Source organism: Sinocyclocheilus anshuiensis, unplaced genomic scaffold (assembly GCF_001515605.1).
Source record: "Sinocyclocheilus anshuiensis isolate Anshui unplaced genomic scaffold, SAMN03320099.WGS_v1.1 scaffold1299, whole genome shotgun sequence".
Taxonomy (NCBI): domain Eukaryota; kingdom Metazoa; phylum Chordata; class Actinopteri; order Cypriniformes; family Cyprinidae; genus Sinocyclocheilus; species Sinocyclocheilus anshuiensis.
Window position 1 is genome coordinate 552418 of NW_015538011.1, and position 12338 is coordinate 564755.

Consider the following 12338-nt stretch of genomic DNA (forward strand, 5'->3'; position numbering starts at 1 on the left):
CCGTGGCATCAGTCTCTACCTGCTCCTCCTGGTCCCTGTTCATCACCAGCGCCACACCCTCCTCCGTTCCTCGGCAGGTGTACTCTTTACGGTGCGAGGACGTGCCTTCCGGGAGGGGGAGCTACTGTCATGTTCTATTTTGGTTTCGTTTTCATTCCTTGTCATGTTTCCGTTAGCCTTACTTCTGTTTGTTCATTAGTTTCTATGGTTACTGAGTATGTTTCACCTGTTCTGTTAATTATCCTCATTAGTTCTCCTTGTTATTTAAGCCCATTGTTCCCTGTGTTCAGCGTTCGGTGTCGTCTAAGTGTTGTGGTTGCGTTCTCTGTGTATCTAATATGTATTCTTTGGATTTTGGATTAAAGACTATTCTGACTGTGTACTTCTTCGTGGGCTTGTCTGTAGCAGCCATGCCTGACAGCAGCTGCATTTTGAACCGCTTGAAGTCTAGAAAGAATAACTTGATTAACCCCTATATTGAGTGTGTTACTATAGTCAAGCCGTGAAGTAATTAATAGGGCATGAATAGCCCTCTCAAAGTTCTGCAAAAGCACTTTTGCCAGTGCTCTTAGATGGAAGAAACTAGATTTGACCACAGAACTGAGCTGTATATCAAACTTCAAAGCACTATCCAAATAGACTCCCAGGTTCTTACACAAGGTTTATATGTTTTGGGTCAGAGGGCCAAGATTAGAATGATTTTGGTTTTGGACTCAGAGGGCCCAAATACAATACTCATTAAAAAAAAAAATGTGTGCAAGATCTTTGAACCACTGAAACTTTACTTAACAAAATGCCTTGATGATCTCTCATTCAACTAACCACCATCAAGATTTAGATAAAGAAATTGCTCAATGTGCACCATAAAAAGCGTTTTAACCATATCTGACAAAGAACATGAAAAAACGTGGATAGCGCGAATAAACATCTCTATTGCCTTAATATTAAAGTTAAAGTTGAAAAGAAAACACACAGCCAGTTTGTTATGTATGGGCTTTGAGTCTGAAACTGTGTCATCCAGTGAGCTGTTTCTATTTACAGCCGGTTTCTTCATAGATCGCTAGCTATTTGAATAAGATCACCTCCGAGCCATATACAGAGTCCAAGGCAACAATTCATATCTCTTGTGTCCAAACACCCCATGGAAAAGTCTGGTGGGGTGAGCAGAAGCTCATTCTCATTTAAAGAGACATGCACTCAAACGGGTCGCTGTGAGCTGTTTTTGACAAGTTAAAAAGGGTGTTGTTTTACATTGCGCAATTTTAACCAAAGTATGTTAGCAACAGACATTTCACGAAGACCCTAAAGAATCATGCCAACTTGTGGAAAATGGGCATTCGATGTCCCCTTTAAAGCAAATATGAAATTAGATTAATCAGAGCTTAATAGAAACCTACCTCTCTCACGCAGACACAATACAGAAAGCAAAGGAGCACAGACAGGAAAAATTAAGATTAACACTGCAGTCAGAACATTAAAAGGGAAGATGCACACATATACAATCCTGAAAACTAAAAATGTATTGGTGATTTTAAAAAAGTTATTTGTTTTTGCCTATGCATGTTCATTCATGTCTTTTTATTTATTTTTAAAATTGAGTCCCGATGTCCTCTACCAAGGACGTTGCATAACTTAAGAATGAAATATCTTTTTTTTATTTTTTTTTAATAACATTTTTTTTTTTCCTAAAATGTTTTGCCGGGTCTCAAGAATCATGGACTCACTCGGCGCCACCTGATTCAATCATGTAACCGCCATAGAGAGTCACTATAAAGAATCAGTGAACGGGTCATTAGTAAATAGATTCAAAATGGATTTTTAGTCACTGTAATGAATGAAAATGTCATCATCACTACAGGTGAAGTGAGATTAAGTCTGTGTTATCATGAACTAATGTTTATCACTTTTTTATCACAGTATAAGCCTGTGTTCTACTGAAAATCCCTTTGAAGACTCTGCTTCTTGGTGATCTCTCTTAACTGACCAAACAATCAAACAAAACAATTGGTATTATTTTTTCTTACAGTTCTGTGCTTAAAGACTAGTAGAAATGAAACTACAGCAGAATTCCATTTCAACACTATAGATAACATGTTCAAACATTTTTCCGTTGCCCAACATGCATTATTTGATCTATAATCTGAACTGTGATATCTGTACTAAGATAGCTTTTTGCAGTTCGAGAACTGCTTTACATCAGACAGATTCTTTACTTAATAAATGACAACCTCAAAGTTGCCGAATGTCCTGATGGGAGTCACAATATCATGCAATAATATATGTTCATGTTCATGAGATCCCTGCCTGCAATAAATATGGTTATGACAGAATCCTACACCATGTTCACGAGGGACTGGATCTCAAACCCAAGCTGTTTCTTGTGTTTCTGGAGTAGGTGTCTCATTGATCTTCAGAGGGAACATATCTTGTCCTTGAAACATCCTGTCATCTGGAACTGTTTGATGTTTCCTTCTTCCTTTGTTTCATCTCAGGGTCTTCCCGTAAATCATATTTAATATTCAGCGGTTTTCCTGCTCCAGGCGAAGTCTAACTTCTTGACTTAGCCAATCAAACTTCAATCATGAGAGCAACTTGAAGCTGATGAAATATATTACAACCAAACATACCTACACTGATATTCACTAGAGAAATGTCAATGACCAAATATTTTTAAATATCTAAATATTTTATGTTTCTTGCAGGCCTGGATATCACAAATTTAAAATTCTCTGGGGAATTTTATCTCATTTACTGTAATGATACAAGAGCAGGAAAAAGCAGAGGGATATCAAGGCAAATAGCAAAACAGCAAGATTGTAAAATATTATTCATTTAAAATTACTGTTTTCTATTTGAATATGTAATTTCTGTGATGGCAAAGCTGAATTTTTAGCAGCCATTACTCCCGTCTTTAGTGTCATGATCCTTCAGAAATCATTCTCATATGCTGATTTGCTATTAATGTTGAAAGCAGATGTGCTGCTTAATATTTTAGTGAAAACCGTGGAATTTTTTTCAGCATACTTTCAGATGCTGCTCATCACTAGCAAAGTAGGGTTCTCTGATGATCAGTAATATATATAAGAGCTTTAACAAATACTCTTTTTTATTTATCACATGCAGCATTATTTAACACTAATGATAAACTAAATATCCCGTGAAAATCAGATCCTAAACAAATAGATATTGCTTACATGTGAATAACTAGGTGTTACCATTACAATATGGTGGATGACTTAGATTATTAGCAGCCACAGAAACAGCTGCTAATGTGGGATCTACATATAGATATCTATGAGAAAAATGTTACAGCTACTTTGAGTATATGTCTGGCCCCAGTGGCCACGTTCTTGTGCTCATACTGTTCATAATATTGGAGCACTACTAAGCTTAAGCTATCACTTAAGATTCTGTATACAAACATAAAAAGTTGCCCTAAATGCATAAAAAGACAACCAGATCCTTCTACTGTGGCATAAGAGATGTTTAAGCTGCCATCTGGAGGATTCTGCTCAAAACCGCATATTCTTGATAAAAAAATCATGTCACCAAACAGGAGAAATCGAATAAGTTACTGAAGAAATACTCAAGTAGACCAACTGTCCCTTTTGTTTCAATGATTATATTTGCGAATCAGTTTTTGTGGAAATGATGCAGTATATAAAAAAAGGAGATAGAAACTTACTATATATAGCTAAATGTCACTCTACTTCATCCGTCCTTGCACATTGCAGCGGAGATATTTGAGGGTTTACCTCTAAATAATAAACATTCTCCTAAATTCATCACCTGAGCCCATGTTCAATAGGATCCCAACCTGCTCAGATGATTTTAACAGGAACTGTAGTCACTTTGGAACTGATGTTCAATCCTTAGAAACTTTGCATATACATGATACACAATGTTTTCCCTATATCAAGGCCATCTGTAAAACCCTTTTAATTTCCATTCAACATGAGCATAACTCATGGGCATGTACTGTCTTGAAGAATTAGAACCAGATAGGATAGGATGTGCCGAGTTGTTTGTAAATAAATACGTTGACAAATGCAGCTCAGCGGACGGTCCCTATGAACTACCAAATGTATCCGGGACTTATTATAAAAAAAAAAAAAAAAAAAGTGGTAACAGGGCACAGTCAATTCAGTCTTTCGAGGGCACAAATGACAGGACAGGAGGGGGTGTATTATTATACAAGGGGAGGGGCTAATTCCTCTCCTGCACAAACACAGTCTCCTGCGGACACAGTCCTGCTTCCTGCAGTGTGATGTCATAGTCCAAGTGAGCGAGTCTTCGGCGGGGGAAGTTGGTGACGAGTTCGAAGCGTTCATTGGCGAATCCCTTAGACTGAACGTGTCTCACCAGTGCCTACAAAATAAGAACAAAGGAAGATAATGAAGGGCACATCTACATTTTTTTACATTAGACCATAACTAACTTCAACTAAAAAACATCCAAAACCCGCATCAGAATTCACACACGATTGAAACTGTTCCCTTTCAGTCAGTCACTCTCAACGTCACGTCGGTGACCGACGAATTGGGATCTCACTTAGAGAGACGTATAAGTAGGCCGCCGGTGCTGCACATATTCAGCTTTTCACTTCAGAGCTGAGCGATCACATCGTTCTGCTCCTGACTACTCTACTGAGAGAAGAAGACTGAACGAGTTCAGCACGCTCTTTGAGAGCTCTTCATGTTGGTGGTACGGCGCTTCAGCGGTGGTGGTTTCCCGTGTCGAGTGGGTTGCACACATCAGGCTGCACTACCCCGTTTGTGTTGCAGAAACCATCTCCCCTGTGCACTTCAGCACGCTAAAAGAGCTTTTTCCCTAAAAGAGCATTCACGGGTGCGTCTTTTTAAAGACGACGTTGCGTGGCAAACTTGACGTTACGTCTTTGTAAAGACGATGTGGGTCTTGCTATAGACAACGTATCACCCCGGCGGTCTGAAGGTAACAGTGATGGCAAACCCTCCAGGGAACCAACCATCGCTCCTCTTGCACTCCGCAACCAGTTGAGCTGACAATGGAACGTGCTGGGCCCTCTACAAGGAGCGTACCAGCAGTATCCATTGGCGCTCCTCCCGACGACCGGATGTCGATCGCTGCATCGGAGGGTGAGCCGGAGCTTTCTGGAGAGGAAGATTCGGCCTTACTTCATTGTACCCGAGAAAGGCGGTGGGTTACAACCGATCTTGGACCTGCGTGTCTTGAACCGGGCCTTTCGCCGGTTACCGTTCAAGATGTTGACGCAGCAACGCATCTTCAGGTGCATCCGTCCCCGAGATTGGTTTGCAGTGATCAACCTAAAGGATGCGTACTTTCATGTGTCGATCCTTCCGCACCACAGACCATTGTTGCGGTTCGCGTCCGAAGGACGAGAATATCAGTACGTGGTCCTGCCCTCCGGGCTGTCCCTGTCGCCCCGTGTCTTCATGTAAGTTGCGGAGGCAGCCCTTGTTCCCCTGAGAGAACAGGGCGTTCGCGTTCTCAACTACCTCAACGACTGGCTCGTACTAGCTCAGTCTCAGGATCAGTTGTGTGCACACCACCGGCTGGTTCGACGGGCTTGCAGTGTCGGGGTTTGGACGGGCCCCCAACTGCACTGGCACATTAATCACATTAATTGGCTGACACTACGCCTGGCCTTGAGCCGTCTCAAGAGGAGATTACAAAGCAAGCGCGTGCTGGTCCGCACGGTCAACACTGCGACCATTGCGTACATCAACCGACAAGGTGGTCTACGCTCCCGTCACATGTTGCAACTCGCCCGCCACCTCCTCTTCTGGAGTCAGAAGCATCCGAGGTCGCTTTGTGCCATTCACATTCCTGGTCTGCACAACCGGGCAGCCGACGAGCTATCACGAGCTGCGCTCATGGGATAATGGAGACTCCATCCCCAGACAGTCCAGCTGATTTGGAGTCATTTCTGAGCCACTCAGGTAGACCTGTTTGCCTCTCCAGAAACCTCTCACTGCCAGATGTTCTACTCCCTGACCGAGGGAACACTTGGCACGGACGCACTGGCACACAGCTGGCCACGGGGCCTGCGCAAGTATGCATTTTCCCCAGTGAGCCTTCTCGTACAGACGCTGTGCAAGGTCAGGAAGGATGAGGAGCAGGTCCTGCTTGTGGCACCTTATTGGACCTTGGTGAAGTTGGCCCCCCACCCAACGCAAAACGTCGGCAAAATAGTCTCAATCGTTTGTGCCCTGTTTGTGCTGGAAAAAAATTAGTTTGTGCTGCTTTGGTTTTTTAGATATTAAAATAATATTTATAGGTCATTCTGAGGTCACTCAGCCCCCCACATGCTCCAAATTCACCCCAAATAGTCTCGTTTGTTTGTGCTTCGTTTGTGCTGGTTTGTGCTGGTAAAAGTTTCGTTTGTGCTGCTTAGGTTTTTAAAATATTAGACATTGAATCATAGGCAATGACGTCACTCAGCCCCCCGACATGCTCCAAATTCACGAAAAATGGTCTTGTTTGTTTGTGCTTCGTTTGTGCTGGTTTGTGCTGTAAAAAAAATTGTTTGTGCTGCTTAGGTTTTTAAGATATTAAAATAATATTTAATGTCCATTTTCTGAGGTCACTCAGCCCCCCACATGCTTCAAAATGACCCCAAATAGTCTTGTTTGTTTGTGCTTCGTTTGTGCTGGTAATATTTTCGTTTTCGCTACTCGTTTTTAAATATTTTTTCCTAGTCAACAGATTAGTCAACGCTGATGGCCATCTCCACAGTAGGCTAATGTACGTGCCTTTAATAGAGAAACGCACCTTTTCATATGAACCACAATTAGAGAAGATTTTTTTTTTTTAATTGGTTTGTTTAATAGTAGACAAGTAAAGATAACTAATTAAATCTAAGTAAGGTAAACTATTGGATTTTACAGTGAGGAAAGCACATCCAAAAATGACGGAGTAGCCTATTATAAGTTCTTTCTGCAGGAAAAAAAAATGGAGAGATTGCGCGGGCGCCTCCATATCATATAATACTATAATACTCCCACAAATACTTGAAATGCGCATATATAGCGATTTTATTATTCATATAAAAATAATAATAATAATACCCTGTTTTGGTCATATTTACTATTAATTGCCCAGCTCCCCATCAATGATCTAGCGCAGAGACATATAGTTCTAAATTGAACGTGCAAGAGAAGCATTAGCCTACTTCTAATTTGGCCAAAGAAAACTTGTTAAAATCAAAATTTTTCTATATTAATTTGTGCATTTTTCAATTGTTTATTAAAGGTGCAAAAAGTCATAAACAAAAATCTAAAAAATTTATATATATTTTACTTTTTCGGGCAGCATTTTGTGTACGGTTCTAATTTCAAATTTGGTTTTCAGGATGGCATTTAAAAATACAACAACCCTTCTTTTTTAATTTTTTTTCGTCATGGTTAAAAAAGGTCTCAGGATCAGTTGTGTGTACACAGGGACTTGGTGCTTTCGCATCTCAGCCGGTTGGGCCTTCGGGTCAACTGGGAAAAGAGCAAACTCTCCTTGGAGAGGATCTCTTTTCTCGGTATGGAGTTGGATTCGGTCGAGCACGCCTCATGCAGTCGGTGCTCAGTCGGTGTTGAACTGCCCAAATATGTTGAAGGGCAGGACGGCGGTCCCACTGAAATGGTTTCAGAGGCTCCTGGGTCATATGGCAGCTGCAGTGGCAGTCATGCCGCTGGGGCTGCTTCATATGAGACCGCTTTAACACTGGCTCCATGGCAGAGTCCTGAGGGGGGCGTGGCTACGCGGCACTCACCGGGTTCGAGTCACACCGGCCTGCCGTCAAACCTTCACCCCGTGATCAGACCTTGCGTTTCTCCGGGCAGGAGTGCCCCTGGAACAGGTCTCCAGGCATGCTGTGGTTCACACGGATGCCTCTACCACCGGCTGGGGGGCCACGTTCGACGGGCTTGCAGTGTCGGGGTTTGGACGGGCCCCCAACTGCACTGGCACATTAATTGCCTAGAGTTGCTGGCAGTACGCCTGGCCTTGATCCGTCTCAAAAGGTGCTTACGAGGCAAGCACATACTGGTCCGTACGGACAACACTGCGACCATTGCGTATATCAACCGACAAGGTGGTCTACGCTCCCGTCACATGTCGCAACTCACCTGCCACCTCCTCCTCTTGAGTCAGAAGCATCTGAGGTTGCTTCGTGCCATTCACATTCCTGGTCTGCACAACTGGGTAGCCGACGAGCTGTCACGAGCTGCGCTCCAGGGAGAGTGGAGAATCCATCCCCAGACGGTCCAGCTGATTTGGAGTCGTTTCGGAGTCGCTCAGGTAGATTTCCTCTGAGGAAGGATCGACTGACGAGACACGCTTACGCCTTGAAATGGAACCTGTTCGTCGAATGGTGTTCTTCTTACCGAGAAGACCCCCGGAATGTCCGATCAGAGTCGTGCTGTCCTTTCTGCAGCAGGGGTTGAAGCGAAGGCTGTCTCCCTCCACCCTTAAAGTCTACGTGGCTGCGATTGCTGCCAACCAGGACCCCGTGGAAGGGAACTCGGTGGGGAAGCATGACCTGATCATCAGGTTCCTTAGGGAGGCGAGAAGGCTAAATCCTCTACGGCCCACCTCTATACCCTCTTGGGACCTGTCTCTAGTGCTCAGAGCACTACAGCAGGGCCATTTGAGCCTTTGCAAACAGTCGAGCTGAAGTTTCTGTCAATGAAAACTCTGCTCCTGCTTGCATTGGCCTCCATCAAGAGGGCAGGGGACCTGCACACATTTTTGGTTAACGATTCGTGCCTAGAGTTTGGGCTGGCTGACTCCCAGGTAATCCCGAGGCCCCGGCCCGGCTATGTGCCCAAGGTTTCCACTACTCCCTTCAGGGATCAGGTGGTGAGCCTGCAAGCGCTGCCCCGGAAGAGGCAGACCCAGCCCTAGCTTTGCTTTGTCCCGTCCGAGCATTGAGATGCTATTTAGACAGGACGCAAAGCTTCGGGACCTCAGACCAGCTCTTTGTCTGTCGGATGCCAGCAGAAGGGAATGCAGTCTCTAAGCAGAGGATGGCCCACTGCATAGTGGATGCCATCACCCTGGCTTATCAGGCACAGGGTGTGCCCTGCCCGTTCAGGTTGCAAGCTTACTCTACTAGAAGTGTTGTATCATCCAGGGCACTGGCTCGTGTCGCCTCACTGGCAGATATTTGTAGAGCTGCGGGCTGGGCGACCCCCAACACGTTCGCTAGATTCTATAGCCTTCATGTGGAGCCGGTATCCTCCTGTGTTCCCACCTCAAACGGGTAGAAGCTCTAAGAGGCTTGCTAAAACCGCTCCAGAGAGTCCATATTGTAGACCCTGTCGAGCTCCTCCGTCCCCTCGGCAGCCAGAAGGAGGGAATGGAGACGTCACGTCCCGTCGCCACCGCTGCTGTACCATCGCTGAGCGGCCGGGTCACCGGCTCGGCTCCTCAGCGGAAACCTGAATATGCGCTGCATCTGCTGCCTACTTATACTCACGCTGTGATCAGCGGCAACTGGATGCAATAATCGCATGCCAATGTGCATTGGCTCGTTTAGTTTACACTCGAAGTGGATTGGTCTCTCTAAGCGAGATCCCAATTCGCCGGTCACCGACGTGACGTTTCCGTTCCCTCCTTCAGGGAACGAGGTTACATACGTAACCGAGACGTTTCTGTATTAGTTGCCTCCTGCTGCAATCTATTTCCCTTTTATAACAGAAATAAGGTTTTCATGAATTGGTAGGGGCTAGACATATGTTGGTTTTCGGTAATATGGTATAGGACTGCATGATTAATAAAGTGAAAATCATGATATGGCTTAATTTGCTTGGGTATGGGTCACTTGAACATGCATTTGGTAACAAAACATGTACCAACCATCTTCCCATACTTCTGTTATGAGAAGAGCTTATCAAGAAAAGAGAAGCTTTGATGGCTCCTTGTGGTTTTCCCAAAATAAAAGTTGGATGGTTTAATGTTTGAAAATGAAGAAATTAAGATAAATATTAGTATTGTAATTTTACAGCTGTAAAACTCAATTATATTATTTATCTTAAATACTTATTTTTAAAAGATTGTTATTGTTTATTTAATAAGACATTGATAAATAATTACGTTTTAGCTAAATTGTGCAGCCCTACAATAAAGCACAGCAAACCTGGATTTTTAAACTGAATTTTAAATTCCAAATAACAACTTTTATCAGAAAAGAAAAACACACACAAAATAAAACATTTTCCCCAAATTATACAGCCTTAAAGCACAGTATTGTTATTGTGAACACGTCGTAATACCATGAATAATTCTAGAACTGTTTTGATTTTTACAAATGTGCATTCTAGGTTCTTATCTAATTTTCCATCAACCAGTTAAAATGTACCGGCTTTTTGACAGTAGGTGGCACTTGAGGAAAAGCAGAAATAGCCTGATACACAAAAGCTTTGTTTCTGACATCCACTTGTCATGGAGAAGCAAGCAAGTATTGACAAACAGTATTTAGATGTTTTAGATTTTTGTATTCACTTTGTAATTGCTTTTTGAATGGCTCTGTATTATTCTTGTTTGTTCATTTTGTTATTTGAAAAAAAAGTTACTAAACTTGTTATTAAAAGGACGAAACAGAAGTTTATCTTGTCAACCTTTTATCATGGTAAAAGTTTAAGCGATTATCAGTAGGGACAAAGTTGGCAATGGCAAAAAAAGTGTGACACCTATGGACTACACAAATCATGAAACGCCATACCCACCATGAGTTTAGCTTTAGCAGACAGTGCTATCTGTTCTCTCTGGCCATCTGGGTATCGCAGCATTAAGCGGGCCTTTGGTCCTGTGGACAGAGTCATTTTATTACATTAATTCATTCTAACTGAATATTATTAACATGTATAAATGTTCAAATCCTTTAAAGGGACAGTCACCAAAAAAAAATTTAATAATTATTTACCTCGTCTACATGTCATTCTAAACCTGTATATTGTTTTATCTTTTCTGCAGAACACAAAAGGTCAATGTTTGAAGATCAGCTTGTTTCCATATGACAGGTCCAAAAATGGCAAAACAAAACAAAACTGACCATATGCAAGTCTTCTTAAGCCATCTGATAGATTTCTGCAAGAAACAGACTGAAATTTAAGTCATTATTAACTGATAATCTTCCATTCTAGCTTTTAGCACACAAACTCCTTATGACTGGATCACTGAATCAATGCGTTGGATTTCCAAAGATTATAATCTGGCTCAAAATGAATAAATGAATGAATGAATGAATGAGGCATTTATATAGCGCTTTTATTTAGGGATGCACTGAATGTTCGGCAACCGAAATTATTCAGAATAAGCGAAAAGACCGAATAAATTGTACCGAACAATGACGTGACACGATCAAATAGAGGCGCGCGCTAATGCAGCAAACATGACGGCAGTGTGGAAACAGCTGTCCGATAAAGACACAAAAATCATTACAAGCACCGACAGCGAGAGACTGTTTAGTACTGCATCGCATGTCTTCGATGAGAAGAGGAAGGGTGGTTGTTGCTGGTTACTGTATGATGATTAAAATCGCGAAATGCCCTTAAACAATTAAATAAACTGCAGAATGTTATGTTTTCTAATACACGCAGGAATTGCATGTGTTCAAACAGCACTGCACGAGCTCGCGGCGGTAGGGTTCAAAGTCCAAAGCTCGAGGGAAATCTGCGCTGAAACTGTGTTACTCGTCAGCTGCTCAGTAACATTTTAATTAATTTTTACAAGGCATGTGACAATGCGATACGTGCAACAAACGTCTTCCCAAATTCGTAACGAGAATCATTTGTCAACAAAAAGAAGCACTGAGGTCTTCCAAAAGATGAATTTTGCCAAAATAAAAGTTGAGAAAAAGCAAGAACTCCGTCAACATTAATAAATGTTATTATTGTAATTTTACTGTTGCTCTGTAAAATAAAATAAGAAACGAAAATAATAATGAAAATAATAATTACAACAGCTCTATTAAAACATTTATTGTAACATTCACACATAGTGTTCAGACTAGGATCTATAAAATTTTCTAATGTTTTAAAAGAAGTCTCTTCTGCTCAGCAAGGCTGCATTTATCTGTAAGGCAAAAATACATGCCTGATTCAAGAAGGGGGTCTAAAAAATGGCCAAAAAATATTATTTTACTAACTTATTAATTTTAAGTTAAGTTGTGTTTTATAGGTATAATGTCTGCTAGAATGCTAAAAAATGTGCAGTGTTAAGTAAATATTTTTAAATTGTTGTTTTGTAAATGATTTTTGTCTTTGAAAAGCAAGACAAAACAGTAAAAAGCACATTTTGGCTATTTAATTTATGCAATGGTGAAAAAATTGGCAAAATGGGGG

At 42.0% G+C, this 12338-nt stretch overlaps 1 protein-coding gene across 1 annotated transcript in view; it reads right to left on the reverse strand.

Annotated features, from left to right (window-relative positions):
* Positions 1–3309: 3309 nt before the first annotated feature.
* The window catches only part of ubxn7 (UBX domain protein 7), an 18189-nt gene continuing 9160 nt past the window's right edge, over positions 3310–12338 (reverse strand). The window contains exons 10-11 of the mRNA XM_016472688.1: positions 10722–10801; positions 3310–4368 (exon numbers count right to left, since the gene is read on the reverse strand). Coding sequence (XP_016328174.1) covers positions 4207–4368; positions 10722–10801 — 242 coding nt within the window. The 3' untranslated portion in view covers positions 3310–4206. The remainder of the gene's footprint in view (positions 4369–10721; positions 10802–12338) is intronic.